The sequence below is a fragment of the Patagioenas fasciata genome, chromosome 3 (assembly GCF_037038585.1).
Source record: "Patagioenas fasciata isolate bPatFas1 chromosome 3, bPatFas1.hap1, whole genome shotgun sequence".
Taxonomy (NCBI): Eukaryota; Metazoa; Chordata; class Aves; order Columbiformes; family Columbidae; genus Patagioenas; species Patagioenas fasciata.
In genome coordinates, this window is record NC_092522.1 from 52,006,623 (window position 1) to 52,026,361 (window position 19,739).

General features: G+C 39.7%; 1 protein-coding gene across 1 annotated transcript in view; it reads left to right on the forward strand.

The window, feature by feature from the left end:
* The first annotated feature begins 6,201 nt into the window (after positions 1 to 6,201).
* RPS6KA2 (ribosomal protein S6 kinase A2) overlaps positions 6,202 to 19,739 on the forward strand; it is a 290,506-nt gene continuing 276,968 nt past the window's right edge. Inside the window, exons 1-2 of the mRNA XM_071806355.1 lie at positions 6,202 to 6,420; positions 9,205 to 9,249. Coding sequence (XP_071662456.1) covers positions 6,358 to 6,420; positions 9,205 to 9,249 — 108 coding nt within the window. The 5' untranslated portion in view covers positions 6,202 to 6,357. The remainder of the gene's footprint in view (positions 6,421 to 9,204; positions 9,250 to 19,739) is intronic.

Here is a 19,739-nt window from a genome sequence, read left to right on the forward strand (position 1 = left end):
AGCAGTGTTTTTTTCTATTTTTCTCTTTCTGCCCTTGCTGCAGTTTAGACACAGGCAAGGCCATGCTGACAGGGGAGGTTGAGTTTATCTTACAGCTTGGCGCAGGCTTATAACTTATGTTACAACACAGGCCTGGGATATTTCGCTTTCTTGTTTTTCCACTGAATTCCGGTCATAATACACTTAATATGCAATTCCAATTAGCTCAGCGATAGTTACATTCCCCAGTCCCATTTACCTTTTGCAGATGTCAGAAAAACAGCATATTAAACATAAGTCCATTATTTCTATTTTCCTAGATCAGTTAAATTCAGTTCATATTCTAGCCACTTACAAACCACTTTAAAATACAATCTCCCAAGCTCACATCCATCATAAAATTTAGTTTGTTCTTTTTCCATATCTCCGACTAGCACATAAATTCAATACAGATCAGAGTAGGTAGGGTTAGTTCTCAAGTGTCAGTTCTTTAAGTGTTAATTAGTTAATTGTCAGTTCCCTGTATTAGTACCAGTCTATTTTTCCCTTTAAATTGAAGGAGCCCAATTACCACTGTTGATCTCTAAGCACTGATTTTCAATATTCAGTCTAGACCTTTTCATTAAATACAGATGGGGAAGCCAGGGCATTGCAGAGGTTAAGAATTAAGCTGAGGGTCTCTGGTTTTGAGCATTTCATATTTCAGGACACAGTAGACATGATTTTGATTTGAAAAATGTTAAGTTATGAGCTTTGCAGGTGAGAGATACATGCTAATTTGATCCTGAATGCCTTATTTTATCTGCCATTATTTCATTTTGTGTTTCTTGAGGATGTCTAGGCATGTACCTCACAACTAAACAGCAAATTGTTCTAATAGCAGTAGGGACACCTCATATGTTGGAGTAAGCAATATTTTCCCTGTGCCTTATGCACTTAGCAATGTGTAGGTGGTGTTTTGTGCTTCTTTCCATGTTCTGCACAAGTGATGAACATCCAAGTGCTGAACTTGAAGTAGTTAATGCTAAGGCACTGAAAAAACACAGCTTTTGCTGAGGAAATGTAGTCGTCTTGTTTCAGTAATGAGCTTAAAGCGTTTCAACATCTGTTTTCAGGGAGGCAAAAGCAGTGTGTGGGATTTTGTTTGCTTGCTTGCTTTCAATCAAGAAGAGGAGCTTTTGATCACTTTAGTATAAAATCAGAAAAGCACAAGCAACTGAGACTTCTATCAAAGAGTGAAGCATGGTTTCTATGCAGTTTAAAACCTGCCCTACTATTACTAGTTCACTTCTAACATTTGACACTTACCCATCCACTTCAGATCTCATCTGTTTAATACAGGCCTGATTGTACAGATTATAGGAAACTGCTAATGGACAACATGTTTTTATTGATACTTGAGACAGTGTAGTGACAGATTGAGGCTAATGTAGGACTGTGGTCTTGCTTTCTACTTCCCTGCCAGAAGGCTATATTTTATGGTAAGCTAGAGAGACTGTAGATAGATCTACACGTGACAGTGGACTGTATGAATCCAATGTGATCGCTGGGATGTGCTCAGACACCTCCACTTGCTGTTGAGATTCTGCCTGTGCATGCATTGCCTTCTGCCATTGTACACCAACAGCAGCATTGCCTTCATCACAGGATGTAGCTGGTCCTTCAGCTGAAAGGTCTTCATCAGCAGGTCTTCTATGTCGTTTTCCTCCAGTTTATGCCAACCGTTTACTGTCAAATTATGTATTTTGAAGTGTTGTTGAAGTGTGCTTCAGTCTTTCTATGTTCCTCCCAAATCTATGCCTGTATGTTGGAGAGGACAATATATGTGCATATTCTGTAGGCATTAATATCCTACAGAACAAGAAGGCTAAAAGTCAGCTGCTTGCTTGAAACCTCTGTATGTGCTGCAGGGTAGAGTTCTTTCTGCCCCAGGAGGTCCATCTTTATTGGATGAAGTATGCAGCAGAAAATACTGGGAAGGACCAAATAAACTCTTTTTTGTACCTCAGGAGACTGAAGTAATCTACAGGAAATTGTGCTAATTCTCTGCTGGTATTGTTCTTCTCTCTTAGGCAATCTTTGGGCAAACTTCACACATTCCGTTGTGCGTTCTTATTGCTTTGGAGATTAAAGGATGATCAGTGGTTGAGCTTCTTGGAGTTGAGCATTCAAGGCTTTCCAGGGGCCCTTTGGCAAGGAAAAATGTCTTTGGACGGGTGATGCACCCAAATGGTTGGATGTTCTCTAGTGCAACATCTGAAAAGGATGGGGAAGTGTTACTACTTTGCCCCTAGCAATTTTTTTTTTTTTCCTCTCCCTTCTGTTAGTGCTCCTGACACTTCAGAGAGGTGACCTTTTCTCAGTGCTGCCACTTGGGTTAATCTGTTCCTTAAGAAAACATTCCTTGTAGTCATGTGCCTGGGAAGTGCTGAATATGAAGTTCTACTGGCAAGTACTGCAGCTGAACAGACAAGGTGTCTGCCTTGACCCAAAAGTGATGTGCAGGAAAGGAGGCTTCACTTGAGTCAAGACTTGATTGAAATGTAAAAAAGGAAAAAAAAGTGAGGCAGATTATGCTGGTGTGGTCAGCCTAATAACAGGTGATGTTTACACTGTGGTAAGCAGGAAGAAGAGGGGAACCTTGGGAATGCCCATGAGGGAGGAAGGATTTTTTTACTGGCTTCTATGCCAGTAGTACAAGTTTTGGTCATATTCTAGATACAAACTAGCCTGGCAGAAAAGGTTATCTAGCTTAAGCTTTGAGTGAACATGAGTGTGTGCAGATAAATGTATGAGTCTTGGCACAGAGTGATTACATTAAATTTAACACTGAAGTCATGAACCTAGAAGTGTGAACTACTGACAGAAAATGTTTCTCTGCACCTCTTCCCTTCCATGCATCAAATGAGAAATAGTACTTTCCTTTTTCACAAAGCAATGGAGGGGTAAGTTATTAGAGTAAAATATCTTCATAGAATTTATAGACAATGTTCTTAAGAAGTTTTCTTCTATAAGTATGTACCACCTGCTGGCGTAGGAGTTACCATAAAACAAAGCAGAATATTGATGTGTTTAATTCTGAACTCTGCATCTGGCAGCAGCCATTACCTAGTACTCGTGAGACAGGGGGAAACAGATTAAAAGTCACCATGTAAGTAGTCCAGTGCTTTTTTACACAAGAAATAAAAATACTTTATGCTCTTGAAGCAAGCTGAAATAAACTTGCAATTCTTGGCCTAGTTCGCATATCTGCAAGTATTACTTCTGCTAAACCATGAATATTGTTACGTAATATTGTCTTATGGAAAAACTCCATAGCTACTTGTTGTTCTGACCAGGTTTCTTCTGTGTTCTCAGAGACCAATTGCTTTGAACTTCTGTCTGCTCCCTTGCTTGTTTTCTGTCTCTATGTTCCACATAGGCCATTCTGCCTTTCCCTTCTATTTCTCTATCCTACTCCTAATGTGGTATTTTTGGAAGTGGACTGTTCCAAATTTTGTGATATTCAGTCCCTTTTCTGACTCAATGTCTTTGTAAGAGGATCAAAGGAAGGTCTGAGAAGGGAAGCATGGATTTTTCTGCGACTTCATTCATACAAAAGAATGTCAGTTCTGATTGTCATATATTACTGAAATGGAAATGACTGATCACTTTGTAGTGACATGATTATTTATATCATTGCATGATTAATACTTTGTTTCAAATTCTTCTTAATTACATCAAATATGCCAATTTATAATATGGGAGAACTTTGTCAAATACTTAGGAATCTGAAGCTTGTGGACATCTAAAGATGCCTTTCTCCATGAATGAAGATTCAAGCAGAATACTTAAATCACTAAGAAGAAAATTGGTATTTTTATTAATGAAGGAGACCCTGTTCTTGCAAGATCTCTATTCAAAATAGTTCTGGAGAGTTCAGTGGCATTACTCTGAGTAAATGCAGCAAAATGAAGGGAAATATATGACTGAAAACAACGTTACTTGAATTTCTTTATAGCTGAGGTTGAAAAATTCTGCTTTTCTTTAGGTAGGAGTAAGGGATGGGATATGAAATGCATGCTTTAGTTAGTCAGACTTGAACACTTAATATAGGTCCAGTTCATATCTTGGTGCTGAAAGAGTGCAGTAAGTCTGCTTCAGGATACATGCATTGTGCTTATGACAGAAGTATATACATTAAAGCAATAACAAGATATCATCACTTGTTTTTTTCTTTGTTTCTGCCTTATGTGTGTTTAGACTGACCAAACAGACCTGGAAATATACTGTGAGGTGTGATGTTTTTATATCCCAGTTTGGTAATAAATTAATACTTAAGGAAACATGTAACTACATGTCTCAAGAATTAAGTGAAGTTCTTAGAAAAAGATGTTAAAACATAAGATTTGTATGCATGTGCTTTTATCTTGAGTGCAGATGCAATGATTCCAAACTTATTACCTTGATTTACCTCTTCTAGGACTACCTGGGCAAATTGCACTTCCCCAGTTCACTGCTCTTACAGATGTTCTGCTATTGCTCTCAGCCTGTGGCATCCATGCTTTGTCCCCCAAAGGCTAAAATGCAATCTTGTAAACTTGAGCTAAACACAGTTTTTAAAAATCAAGATGACATGCACAATATGATCATGTACAACCTTCATATATCTTTTCTGGGAACATGTGTCTGATTGATGAAGGTCTCTGGGTTTTGTAAAGCAAGCGTGGTTTGTGCTCTGAATTTGTTGCCCCTGATGTTGGCTCTGGCCTCACAGCTGTTGGCACTATGAAGCTTTTTGGAAGACCCTGTCTGTCGAGTTAAAGGCAATTAAGCACGTCTGTTTCTGCCATGTGTTGCTGGGGGAGAAGCAGAGGCAGAACACAAAAACCAGGGACTATGTAGCAGCCAGATACTGTAGCTTCTGATTTCAGGTACATGTCTTACATGACTGACATTACTCCCACTACACTTTTTTTGTGAGCAGTGAATAAAGCCAGTAATCTAGATATGTAATTGCTCAATCTGTAAAGCAGATGAAGCTGCATAATTGGTGTTAAAGTTGTTAGCTCAATGTTGACACAGATGTCAAGAAAAGTGTTACTAGTCTACCACAGAAGTAAAAGACTGAGTTCTTGTAGCAGTATCTGAATGCACAGCTCTATTTGTGGCTCTGGTTGAGGTCTGATTTTTATCTTTTTTTCTTTATTATGACCAGTGAATTTGACTCTCCCCTAACCCTACTTGACATTTAGACTTACAGGGCAGCTTATTAATGTTAAACAGACCTTGAGGGAGCTGAGATGAGACTGGAGGAGGAACATTGCTTGAACGTTCCTTTGTAAACTGGCAGAAGAATTTTTGTTCTTCACTAAAACTTGCTCTGAATTTGTACAACACTGATGCTATAGAAATAAACAGGGATTTTTTGAGCATGGAACAGAAGAAAAATGCATTTTACACACTATTTGTTCTGAAATGTTTTTTTTTGAAGAACAGTGATTTATTTAGCAGTAACACCTTTCAGAACATGATAATAAAGTTGCCCGAACAAGGTAGTGTGCTTGTTTTGACTTCAATTTGAGGAAAATCCAGATCAACGTCTGCATAAATCATGGTCTCTACAGCTGTGTATTGGGTGTAATGTGTCACACATGTTATAGTAAGGTTGTAATAGGCCGTGAGAGCCAAAGGAGGAGGAAATGGCATCTGAATAAATAAGCTTTCTACAGGCTTCATAGAGAAAAGAAAAAAATAACTAAGCAAATGATAAGACAAATGTTTTTAAGACTGGAACAGTATCAGCCTTTGGTGAACTTTAGATATCCTTCTGTTAGCTGTGCTCTGTATTCAGATACTAGCACTTTGAATTAGGGGGAAAAAAATTGCCAGTTTAGTGGTATGGGGTTTTTTGTTGTGTTTTTTTTTATTATTTTTTTGTTTGTTTGCTTCTTCCTTCGCCCCCTGCCGTGCCCTCGTCTCCCCCCCGCCAGGTGCCCAGCGGGGTCACTCGGGCGGTGCCGGGCGGGGGGACCGCACTGCCGTTGCCATAGCAGCGCCCGCCGCCGCCGCAGCATCTTCGGCATCAACTTTCGCCCCTCACTTAAAAGCAAGCCGAGGCGGCGGCGGCGGGCGGGGGTGCGGGCCGGGGCTGCGGGCCGGCTGCCATCGCTTTGCCCAGCCTCCGCGCCTGCGGAGCGGCCGCGCCCAGCCTGCGGGCTCCCCCGAGGCGCGGCGGCCGCGGGCAGGAGCGGAGCCATATTGCCGAGCGGGCGGGGGGTCCCGGGCTGGGCTCCGCCGAGTGACCGGGCGCTGGCTGATACCTTCTCTCCTGCTTCCCTCGGCGGCTGCCGCGCTTTCCTTCAGCTTGATCCCGGCTTCTAGCAACCGTCGCCCAGCATGCCGATCGCCCACTTACTGGAGCTATGGAAAGGGATAGAGGTGGAGCCCATGGAGGCAGAGGTAAGCGCGGCGGGGGATGCGGACGGCCGCAGCGGGGCTGCCAGCACCCCCCCCATGCCCTTCCCGCCGGGAAAACACCTCGGTGTTGCACCGAATCTCTTGAAGTGGGGATGTGTTGAGGATCCCTTGCCCACTCCGCTCGCTCCTGGGGACGGGGAGAGAGGCTCGACTCGGAAACCTGTTGCCCCACAGCCGGAGCGGTTTGGAGCAGAGAGGAGCAGGGGTGTCCGGCGGCCGGTGTGGGCTGCCCTCCTGCCCGTTCCTGCACCCAGATTGGGTTGAAACCATCCTCCGGGGGTTGGGGTGTCTGTAAGGGAAGGGTCGTGTAAAACAAATAGAAACCTGCAAGGTGGGCTGAGTAGGACTTACACTTCATGTTTAAAGGTGAGCCTAGGATCTCTAATTTGAGGCTAGGATAGCTCCATGGTCCTTGCTTCTGTTTTGACTTCTGAGCTTTCTTGTGTTTTATCATCAGCACAAAATTGTCAGACCCCTACCTGTTACCTCTAAGCACAAGACTGTGCTTTCAGGATCATACTGGAAACACAACACTATAATAACCACTGACTGCCGTGTCACCCATGCTCACGGTTCATCTTGTAGAATGTTTGCCACCTGCAATTTAAGACTCTTCTGTGTCAAAGGCAGAGTGGATTCCTGAGTATTTTGGGGAGTTCTTGAGCAGTGCAATAAAAACCAAGTATTTCTGGTCAACTGTTTCCAGCACAAGATGAGTGAAACTTGTGAGGCGTGAAGGTTTTGTGTCTATTTTGTAACATTCCCTCATACCCCATCTCCAACCCTGGCTCTTCTATCAAAATACTGTAGCAGTGTTTTGGGGAGAGGGGCAGAGGGGAGTGTAACTTAACCAGCCAGGTTACAGGGAACGCAAAACACTTTTCTCAAAAGAGAAGTTGCTGAACTGCAGAAGTGGTTTCATGTGGAGTGTTTGTTTATATATTTAAGTGATATGGCAGAAGTGATACTATAATGTGTTATAGCAGCATAGCTCATTCTGGAGTCTGTAGGTTAAGAATGAGTTTGCAGGGCTTGCAGAGATTGATATCAGTCAGAAAATGCATCAGTCACTGCTTAGGTGGCTTTTTCTGTCATCAACTTCTGGGAAAAACTTCTTAGATCATATGGTAAGCTTCTGCACTGAGACCAGATGTCCGTTGCTTGAGATGACAGGTTTCTGTTGTTGCTTCTTTTGTTGGTAGAGGACCACTTAGACCTTTCTTCCAGAAGAGACCATGTGAATCTCCTTGCCAAGTGTAACGAACCCATTACAAAGCTGGTTAATCAGATCTTTGGTTTTATTTGTCTACTCCATGTGTTTTCTGTTTGTTTGGGTTTTTTTCCTGCTTTAAGCAATACCATTGCTATGATCTATACTGTTCTATTACTCCTGTTTAGATTTTGCTTACAAAAAGTTTACAGAGGGTTAAGGAATCACAGGCATAAACTTTTGCAGTTTAGATAAGAACAACAGATAGAGCACCGTTTATTGTCTTATTGCCATCTCCGAGCACATTAAAGATATGGTATAGCTTATAACCCTTTAAAATCATGCTGTAGATAGAATTCCTAATGTACTGTTTGCTCACATCTAGTTAAGGTACATAGAAATTTTGTCTCTTGTGGGCTATTGTCCAAGAAGGCCAGTCTTTTTTTCAAACAGGGGTGACATTTGGTCTTTAATGAGCTGAACATGGCTTAAATACTAGTGATTGGGCTGCTTTGAGGGAGCTGTCATGGGCTCTGAATCTGTGTGGGATAAAATGTTTTCATGATTGTCTGCAAGTTGTTCTTTTTCACAGAAGCCTTTTGCAGTTAGTAGACAAGGAGGGAGACAGGGTGTTTTTTGTTGGTTTTTTTTTTTTTTTTTTTGGTGCATATGGACCTCTTTCTCCTCCCCTTCCTTAATGCTGAAGAACATTTTAAAATAGAGTCGTTTATGAGTGCCTGTGAATGACTTGCAGATATTAAAGACAGCGTTTATAGTAAATCGATCACTTGATAAGGAAGAGTGCATTGGGGGCATGTTTTATATTCTGTTTGTATAAAGGAAGATTAGAACAAAATCCTGCTTCTTCCACCTGTTGACTCAGGAGGTCATTAACTGTGTCTGACAAGTAAGCAGGAGAACTGGGATATTTGCTGAACCTAGAATTTCTTTGTGGGTAGGCAAAGTTATTGATTCCTCTCAAGCTGAATGGATGAGGTAGTGAACTACAGCCTTGGGAATATTTTCCGGAGGAAGGACTGTGTGATCAAGCTCCGTGTAGTCTTCTGACCTAAAATATTTTCCAAAGGGTTCATCACTTAATAGATTTCAACTGAGCACCCATTAAATGCCAAAAAGCAGTTGAGTGCTTACAAATCTTGGTCCTGTGTATATATATTCTCTCTTCTCAGCAATAAATACTGTTCCAGTTCTTTAGTTTATTCATTAATAACCTTGTTCAGTTATTTGTTCTTGTGCAATTTCTATGACAAGTCTGGTTTTGAGCAATTTTAATAGCACCAGTGTGCTCTTGCTTTTTCCTGTATCTCTTAGTATTTTATGTATCTTGGAGAAAGCAGCTCCTTATGGATTCAAAGGTTAATTTACCTGTGCTGAGTGTGAAGAATTGAACATGCCTGCCACAGTACTGTAAATTTGGACTGAATTGACTAAAAGTAAACTATTTTGTGCTAGAACTTGGCTTAGAACTGTGTCTTTCTCAGTAATATATGTATTATAAGACTTTTTTCCTCTCTCTTCTCCTTCTTGTTCACTAGCCTGTGGCAGAAGATGCTGCCCCGGATGATGAACCTGTAAAAGAGGTAAATATGTTTATTTATGGATCACACAAATGTTAGGAAATGATCATTGTATAATCTTCTGCCTTCATGGAAACAAATTGTCTCTGGTACTTCTTCTCTACGTGCTTCTAGCCCTGAAGATGCAAAACCAACCTGGTTTCTGGTCTCTATTACAAGGTCAAGTGAAAAAAGGAAGAACAGATTAGTTCAACTACAGGTTACAGAGTTTTATTTTACAGGTGTTATCTTTGTGATCGTTTTCTAAGAATGAACCTGAAACTTCTTGAGGCATATGGATCCCCTGCACAGAAGATTTTGTAATGACCTCAAAAAGAGTAGCTGTCATAACAGTGTTTGTGAATTATGCTTGATGAGTTAATTGCAAATACTATAAAGTTTTGAATTCATTCCTGTTTCTCCATTAGGCTGGTTCTTCGTCCAGAGTAAGATTGAGCTCTTTCATTCAAGTCAATCTATTGTTTGCATTATTGTAGCGTTGTATTATTGTGATAATTCTGACCCCCCCCCCCAAAAAAAAAAAAAACCAACCAACCAACCAAAAAAAGACAACAAAAAAACACGCACACAAAAAAAACCAAACCACACAAAAGCCACAAACCAAAAAACCAAAACAAACCTGAAAACTGACCAACCAAAACACACACCAAAAAAACCTAAACCTACTCAAAACCACAAGTCTTGCCTCAGAGTGTTTAACTGCTAAGTAGAAGAGATGAGTGATATGAAGATAGAAAATGGGTGAGAACAAATTAGCATTCACTACTATGATCAGCTGAGGACAAAGCCTGACTGTGAAACTGGCTACTGCTGGTCCCAGATGTCAGTACAAGGTGCTGCTGGTTAGTGTAGAGTAAACCAATGTGTGCTTGAAAGATTGTCAGTCTCCTGAACTTAAAAAGTGAAGGAGACTGAATCCCTTCAGATCTGAAGGGAGACTGAAGACACTTGTCTAAATAGCCACTTTTGAACATGCCATTCCTTGAAACTCCGAACTTACCTTTGATGTTTAGTTTTCAGCGCAGGGGTATATTTTTGTGACTTTCTGCTATATTAAAGGAACATTTTTAATCCCTCTGATAGAAAGGAGGAATTCTTCTTCATTTTGAGCTCTGTGAAATGGATGCACGTTCCAAATGTAATTTCTTCTTTTCCATTTCTTAAAAAGAACTAAGTTATTCTTCAAAGAGCTTGGGGCTGAAATCAATTGCAGGTAACTGGGCTCATCACATTATTTTTGAGGAGATTGTTGAAGATTAAATTTCTGGTTTGTGGGTTTGGGTTTTAAGTTTATTTTATTTTATTTTATTATTTTATTTTAGTTTTTCTTTTTAAGATAGACTTCATTTCCTAAATGAATTTAAATGTAGTTGATTTTCATTAGGGATGCATCCTATAATTCTGAAGTTGTAAATTTGGCAGAAAAAAATTGCCTGTAATAACAACTTGTATAGAAATCCCTGTGTTCACTCATTTTCTAATGTGTTTATTGCTCTAAGTATTACAATTTGCAGTTTGGTATCTGTAATTGCATTTATCTCTCTGTATGTCTACTTCTGCCTCAGTAAGGCAATTGCAGTGTCTGTATACCACATGGGAGTGTGCACTTGTGCATTATAAAACATGTACACGGTGACCACTAACAACTCATTCACAGTGAAATATCACTGTCCAGTATAGAAGTACTCTCAACCTTCGCTTTTCTTTATATGCCTTTATTATGCAGTTATGCAGAAAAATACAATAAGAAAAACTGACTTTTTCACCTTTACTCTGCTGCTGTCATGTTATTTCAGCACTTTATGGGCTTAGTCTGAAAGCCTGTTCTGTTTCTATGAAGCTTGCATTCTGCTGTAGTGGTATGGTAGGAAAGAATGGTCTACCATTCTGGTGACTTACTGATAGCTCTACTGTACCCAAGCCCAAAGCTATTTTTTTCAGGTAACACTAAAGCATGACTTCAGGGATGAATTTAAGTCATGTAATGCAATGGATCACATTTGCTCAAAGGATGTTCTTGTAAATAATCTGCTTTAGGCTATGTTGGCCTCCTGCTGTTTTTCCTATCCTGTGTATAGTATAGACAAATGAGATGGTGGCAAAATGCATTATAAAAATGACACTTCTCTCTTTTTTTTTTTTTTTTCCTGAGATGTCACTTTGCTGCTGATGGACAAGTTCTTTAAATGTCTCGGAGGGTGTAAATCAACAGGATTGTTGGATAAAGCAAGTATTTCCAAGGCACATATTTGTCTAAGAGCAGTGTGTGTCAGCTCTGCTCTAGAGTTGTCATCTAGATTACTCAGGATTGCTGTCATCAAGGTGTTCCCCTAGGTCTTCTCAACTCTATGAACCCTGTTTGTCCTGTCACAAATGTGAGCAAGTTAGCTGATGGGAATATCCTTAAATGATCCTCATAGAATCATAGAAGCCAATTTTGGAAGGTGCCTCTGAAGATCCTCTCGTCCAACCCCAGACATCAGCACAACTACCTGGTGTATCAGCTACTCATTTCTGTTTTGTAACATTTACAAACTTGTAGTGTGTACTCTGTCCAATCATACAGGCCATTAGTGAAGATGTTGAACAATACTGGACCCAGTATTGACCACTGGGGTGTGCCACTCGTGATTGGTTTCCAGCTGGTCTTCATGCTGACCACAACCGTTTGAGTATGGCAGTTAAGTTTTTGATCCATCTTGCTGTTTGCTTATCTAGTCAATACTTCATCCATTTGTCTGAGATGATGATATTAGAGACAATTTTAAAAGCCTTACTTAAGTTCAAAGCACTCACCACTCTGCCCTCATCCACCAAAATGGTTATCTCTTCATAGAAGGCTGCCAGGTTGTTTAACCACAGCTTTCTTGTTAACAAATCTACGCTGACTACTCCAAATCATCTGCTTGTCATTCATATGTTTGGAACTTCTTTCCAGAAGGATTTGCTTCATCACCTTTCCAGGGACCAAGGTGAGGCTGACTGGCTTGCAATTCCCTGGTTCCTACTTCTTAAAGGTAGGAGTTATATTTTGTGTTCTTCTCTCCTAATTGCCATGAGTCTTCAGAGTATTGAGAGTGGCCTCACAATGACATTAGCCAGCTCCCTCACCCCTCATGGATATATCTCATCAGGTCCACAGGTTTGTGTTTTGTTTTGTTTGTGGGGTTTTTTTGTTTGTTTGGTTTGGTTGTTTGTTTTTGGTTTTTGTTTGTGTGGTTGTGTTTGTTGTTTTTTGGTTTGTTTGTTTTTTTCATGTCCAGTTTGCTTACATGTTCCCCAGATTGATTCTTCTCCACTGAGGACAAATCTTTCTCACCTGTCTCATGGGCTTGAGATTCCCAAAGGCCTGTGTTACCAGAAAAGGCCAAGGTAAAGGTGGCATTTGGTACTTTGATCTTCTTGTATCCTTTATCATCATATCCCCTTCCCCACTCAGCAGCAGGACCAAAGGTATTCTTTTTGCTGCTTATGTATGTGTAGCAACCTTTCTTGTTGCCCTCCATGTCACTCACCAGATTAAACTGCAGATGGTCTTTGTCTCCTCTGACACCATCACAACATGCTTGGATAGTCTCTATTCTTCCTTGTCACTTCTCTGTGGTTTCTCCTCTCACATACTTCAGTTTCATATCTGAGTTTTATCAGAGGCTCCTTCTTCATCCATGCAGGTCTCCTGCTGCCTTTGTGTGATTTCCTGTTGGTCAGGGTGGCCAAAACTTGAGCTTGATGGAGGTGATCCTTGAAAATTAACTAACTTTCCTGGACGCCTCTTCCTTTCGGGATCATCTTCCATGGGATTTTTCCAAGCAGGTGCCTGAAGAGCATGAAGTCTGAATTACTGAAGTCCAGGGTTGTGATTCTGCTTTTTGTTTTGTTCTTTCCTCTCAGGATAACTGCAACCAAGATTACCCTTGAACTTCATATTCATGATCAGTTCTTCCTTGTTTGTAAGGATCAGGTCTAGCAGAACAACTTCACTCATCAGCTCCTGGATCCCCCCGTGTCAGGAAGTGCATTCAGCAGTGCAGAAATCTCCTGGATTGCTTGCGCACTTTCAGAAGATAACAGGGTGGATAAAGTGGATCCTTTAAGGATCAGGGCCTGTACATGTAAGGGTTCTTCCAGTTGTCTGAAGGAGGCCTTTGCTTCTTGGTCAAATTGTCTGTAGCAGGTACCTACCACAGCACTGAGGCACATCTATGCTGGTGTAATGTTGAACCACCAGTAATGGTCTCTCTTTTTTGAAGGTGTTAGAGTAGTATTCAACTGCAGTGACAATGGAGAATGTTTCCAGGCTGTTTGTTGTGATCATCACTAGAATTATCCCTAAACAGCTTAACCGGTGTATACAACTATTAGAATTGCTGGTATATCACTTCATTTCTCTGACACAAAAAAAAAAAAAAAAAAAAATCAGCTAACTTAAGGCAGGTCAGAATGTTCTGGTTTGCCATTCAGAGAGTTGCTTTTGTTGCAAAATTTGAGAGGCGGTGCTTGGTTTGTGGGGGATTTTTTCTTTCTTTTTTTTCAGTAGTATCTGGCGAATTTTCCCTTGTGCCTTCCTCTTCAGTTGATCAGAGGTCTTGATAGACCTGTTGGACTGTTCAATACATTATAAAACTAAATATATGTTGTGGATGATTTTTCATGGTAATCATAATAACTGTGTAGAAAAGCAAAAATGTCTACACCTCAGTGGTTAAGCTCACAGGTCCCAGGTTTAGTATACATATTAAGGATCTACAGAACAGAACAACTGTAAATTTCTCTGCTGCTTCATGAGTTGTGTTTTGGTTGTTGGCAGTGACCACAGAACACATGCTTTTCCTGGGACAGGATATTATTAAAAAGAATGACTGTAGTTTCCCAGTTATTTGGATCTGTATATGTGCCTTTATTTTTTTTTATAGATACACACACAAAAAATCTGTCTTCTATAAAAGTCTTCCTCTAAAATGAACCCAAAAAACAACAACAAAAAACCATGCCGTCAGAATTAAGGAACCATGTTTAAAAAACAGAATTCAAAATAATGAAAAATTGTCTTTTTACGTAGCAATGCATTGGCATCACAATAAATGGGTAATTGTGAGTCCAGGTATTATGCTACACAGTTATCTAAATCAGATGCATACAAATCTCTCCAGGGTGACTCATTTCTTGCTATAAAAGTAGATACTGAGTGAGCTCAAATGTAGGTCCTTACCTGATTACCAGAAAATTATGACCTTGAATAGATCCTTACAAAATTATGCTGGCGATGTATTTAAGAAACAAATTATAGGTGTTTTCTCCTTCCTGCGGTTCTTCTTTGAAAACAAGTTACACTACTTATGTAATGTTCTACCTTAAATAAGTTTTTAAAATTGTAAATGTCAAGTACTTAGCTCTTTTGATAGATTTGGTAGGTAATAGCTTTGTAAATTGACTTTTAAGAAATTGATATTTTTTGATATTTGGTGAGTTAATCCACAGTGCCTATCTTCTAACACTTCTTGCTTTCTATTTTTTTTTTTTTTTTAACTAAATAACTGCCATTTGTTTTGGAATGAAATTGATCAGGCAACCAACAGAATATTGGTTTCTGCTGAACTTCCTGCAAAATAGTGTGTATAAAAGTGTGTCCTTGATGCAGATGAAGGATTATTCCACCATTGACTTTGTGGGGATAGAATGTGAGAGGGGACAGCTGGGGTCATGGAATGAGGTGTTTCCTCCTCCTATTGCACCCCAGAGCCTCTGAGCACTGGAGAGAAAGCTGACAGGACAACAGCTGTGCTGCTCTCTTTGAAAGGTTTTTTGTTACTTCAGATTCTTTATAAATTGACTTCCTGTTGTCACTGTCCTCATCAACTGAATGAGGACAGACATAGGGGAGATAACAATATAAAAAGAAAAGCTGGTTAATTTGTTACTTCAATATTTTTCCTTCTCTTCCCCCTTCAATTCATACAGAAAACTACAAATGGTGTAGGCAGTGTGTAGAAAAAGTTATTACACAAACTGAAAGAATTGTGACATCTGAATAAGATATCATTAAACTCAATGTTTAAGTTTGTTTAGCTTTGGTTTCTAGCTATTTTTACTGCACAATCTCTGCTACTTTTTTTAATTACCTCTTTCAGACAGTGTGGTGGTGTGGCTCAGGTGCAACAGAAACAGGTTAACAGCATTTAAAAAAAAATACTGAAAAAGTCTGTGAACCTTGTTCAGGGTTTCTCAACCCCTCTGGCTTTATGCAGCCATTGCTAAGATGATGATCATCTATGGTGAGTGGCAACCAGCATTGGCCATGGAGAAAATAGTTTCAAAGGGTGACAGATCCTGTTTCTGGGGAAACTTGGTCTTTAAGAACCAAAAGTTAACTTGGGTTCAACATCTCTTAAGGCCCTAGTTGAGGAGGTGATGGGTTTTTTAGCTGGTAGAGAAGGTAGGTGACCCTTAAAATGGATAGCAGAGATTTCCTTAATAAAGATAACAACTGGTCCTCACTGCCAGTGAAGTGACTCTTACATGTGTTGGCCATGATAATCTTGAGCACTTACTGAATGAGGACTTTGCTGTGGTCGTGATCACACCTCTGCTTCTGAGGCAGTACTGATGCGGTGGGGTGGTGGTGCAACTTGCACAGTTCAGGGACAATGCATGAGGGGAGTGTGTGTTTGCTTTTTTTTTCTAGTTGTATCTGTTGGATTTTTAAGTTTCTAGTGTTCAGCTATAGAACAGACAACTAAGCAAGCAAAAAAACCAACAGTTGCTACTGAGCAAATGTCATACTGAATGGGGAAAAGAAGTTCTGAGAACATATATGCAAGATGTAAAATGCCTCACAAATTTAGGTTGCTTAATTTTGAACAAGGGTTATGAAGAAAAATGAAAGTTTATCTGGGGAGAACTGTTCCTTCATGAAAATGAACTTGTTCCATAATGACAGTTGGTGCCCAAGAGTGTGCTGGCTGTGAGTGAATTGTGTCATCAGGAGATATGAGTCACTTGGCAGACAGTAAAGTCAAGGATAAACTGTTTCTGTGATAAGCATGGTGTCTCCTAGAGAACTGTATATATATATATATACATTTTTTTTTTTTTTAAGTGGAAACAAACCACAATTTACATATGATTACAACTCTAGGGTGAGACTATCCATTTTTCCGTCATAGCTATGAACTGAAAGTAAATTGTTTTCTCTTTTCCCTAGCTTATTCTAATTTTCTTGGTCAATCTAGTGTTGTGGTGTTGGTTTTTTTTTTTCCCCTCTCCTAAGAACACAGTATTTCTTGTAGAAATAAGAATTCTTCCTTTGAATCCTCTTATCTCCTTTCGCACTACTTCCAAGGTTTATAAATAACTTTCCCTAAAGAAAAAGTCATGTGGCAAAGAAGCAAGATGAGCACTGCTGCTGCTCTGGAAAGAAAAAGCCTTCCTCGACTACTTTCTTTCAAAGATTTGATGGCAAAAATCAGAAGGTAGCTCTGCCATCTATGACCGAAATAAATAAAAATATATTCTCAAATGGACGTGATGAGATGCAGAAGAATTATGTTGTCATTGTAGATGTAAAGAATTAAGCTTACGTTTAGAAGTAGTTATGTGCTTCAGGGTGCAATTTACTTTATCCAAGACCTGACTAGTTTTCCCTGTAGATTGAAAAGGGAGCTTTCAGTGATAAATTAGTCTGGCTGTGTTTGAACAAATGAGTAAAACCCAGGACCTCTACAAGTTTGTAGGACATCTGAACAGTATGTCTGCATGCTTATTATGCTCAAGGTTTTACAAAAATTATGTTGAAAATTAAAATGGTGTGAGAAATGTGTAGTATGTTTTTTTGTTTCTGCTCTAAATATCCTTTGGAAGGTAAGGGGGAAGGCCAATTATGCCGTAAGTACCTGGATGCTTAAAAACTAGCAGGTTTTTTTTTTGACACGTGGCCGGGAAATTTATGTTGTATAAATACCTCTATAGAAGACAGAGGGTTGCATCAATACCAGAGAAGTGTGGGACTGAATATAAACATCTGATGTTGAACACTGCAGGTGGGTGTTTGTACTGTATTTTCTATGTGAAGCTAACTGCAAGTTCCTGGCTTCAATATAGAATTTCTTGAATACCTAAGTTGGTTGAAGTGTACGTATCATGATCAAATGACCACTTCGTAATTATATGAAGATAAAACCTTATGTCTTCTTTTTATTCTGGATGTGAGTGAGCAGCCTAGTAAATAATAAATTCTGACTCTGTTTAGACCTGTCTCATCCAAAATGGGCTTGGATTTCTTGATTGCTATTTTGTCTATATATTGTAGCTGTATTCTCTCCCTTTTAATTGCTATGTTGGTGTGAAGTCAGTAATTAGAATGATTACTAGGTTCTAGTCTGGTCTGGGATTCTTCTTTTTGTTACCAGACTCTGAAAAGGAGAAGGAAAGCATAGCATGTGCTAATGGAAAATCATGTGTATGATGGATGATTGAATTACAGTCCATCCCTTCCACTGATGCCTTGTGTTATTCATGGTGCTTTGTGTTTTAAATGTGGTGCTTAAGCATGTTTAGTCAAATTTAGACACTTCAATAAATAGCCTGATCCTTTTGTACATGGTACCAATCACAGTTCTCACCTCCAGTAATAGGGAACTGGGGGGTTCTTAACAGTTAGTAAAGTAAAACTTTTTAACCTTTTTAGTCCAATTCTCAGTTCTAATACATTTAGTAGTATGTCTTATGGAAGAAAATATTCCAAACAGAACAATAAGTAATACAGCAGTGCTAAAATGCTGATACACTCTTGTACATGAGACGATGTTTTTTTTTTAAGGGAGTGGATTGCTTGCAGGTGTGTGCATTTTCCTCTATAAAGTCTTGTGAGAGACCCATCTTGTACAGCAGCTTTTAACACAATTTGCTTTATTAATCTATTTTTTTTCTTACGGAGACTAAAGGTTATAAGTCACCATTCCTATAAAGGGAGCTGATACAACGGAATTAAACTGTGAGTCATGTCATGGTTATGTCAGTGAGCCTCCTCTCAGTGTCTGTCATCTGAAAACTGTTTCTGACTTATACAGGAGAAGTGTACCTGTGAATTTCCACATCCCATAGTGTGCCTGAGGGCTGTGTTACAGGCTGTGGTGCTGGTAGCCAAATGTGCAGAACACCCTGCTTGGGATGCTGCAGAAAAATACTTGAAAAATACTCTGAGCATTCTGCCCAGCTGAATAGGAAAATAATGATAAGGGCTGTGTGTTTATATATATCTATATCTATATATATATATGTACATATGTGTGTATATATATATATGTACATATGTATATATATATTTATGTTTATATATTTATATGTACACCTACACGTACGTACTTATGCTTTTAGCTAAAAAATATGCCTTTGAAATATTTGGTCTATTCATCTCCTTTCAAGTAATTTTGGGATGCTCCTTAGAAGGGGGAGAGTAAAAGGAGAAGGAGGATTAACTTCTGTTCCTAAAATCAAAGCTAGAGATAGGTGTTGCTTACTACTCCCCAGCCTCTGAAGCACAGGATTCCTGACTGCATCTGCGACACTCGGATCTCTGAGATGACACCTATCTAAAGCCTGTCTAGCAGCACTGCAGAGGAGCTGGTTGCAGAGATGGGGATCATGGAGTCAATCCAGAGGGAAGTTTTCCTTGAGCAGCCTCCTTTGGTCTGTCCTGCTTGTCAGCATGCAGCATGATCCAGAAGTAGCCTTGGTTCCTTGGCCCTGCAGGTTCCAAGCAAGGTCAGAGCTCCATCCCAGTATGGCTGGTTGCTGGGTGGTTTGATTCACACAGAGTTGTGTTTGGGAGTTCTTTCTCAAACAGCTGTCTAGGTTCTACACAGATGCCTAAATGATCTTTTGCATGGTTAACAACCAAATACTTGGAGAAGATAATGGCAAACCTGAATACCTAAGCCTGATATGTATAATGATGTTAACTTCTAGGGGAAAACTGAAGGAGTACTGATTTCCTTTAAATTTGATAGAGTTGCTGTAGAATAGTACTAGGTGTACGAAGCACATCTGACCCATAGAAAGGAGTCAGAAGATCAGTCAGGGCAGGAGAATGTGGAGTGTGTCTGGGTTTACTTCTATATCTAATTACTTTATCTTATGGAATTTCCTGGTGTCAGTTTCCCTAGCATGGCATATAGTTTTATCATACTCGTGTGGAAAGTTGACCCTGAAAGTCCACAGCATGCCTCTGGGAAAAATTTCTTCTTCTGGAAACGGTGTTTGAGAAACAATCTTTTTGCTGATATTGACATGTTTCTGTGAGTGACAGTCCTATTGAGTGAATGGGAGATTAACAAGGATTAGAGATCTGAATAGTGTTTGTCACTTTGCAGTATATAGCTAGCTATTTACAGAAGCAAACTAAAATAAGTGATCAAATCCTTTAAACAACTGAGTCTGATAGGCAACAAGTATTTAATCAGTCAAGCACAATGCCAAAATAAGATGCCTTGATATCC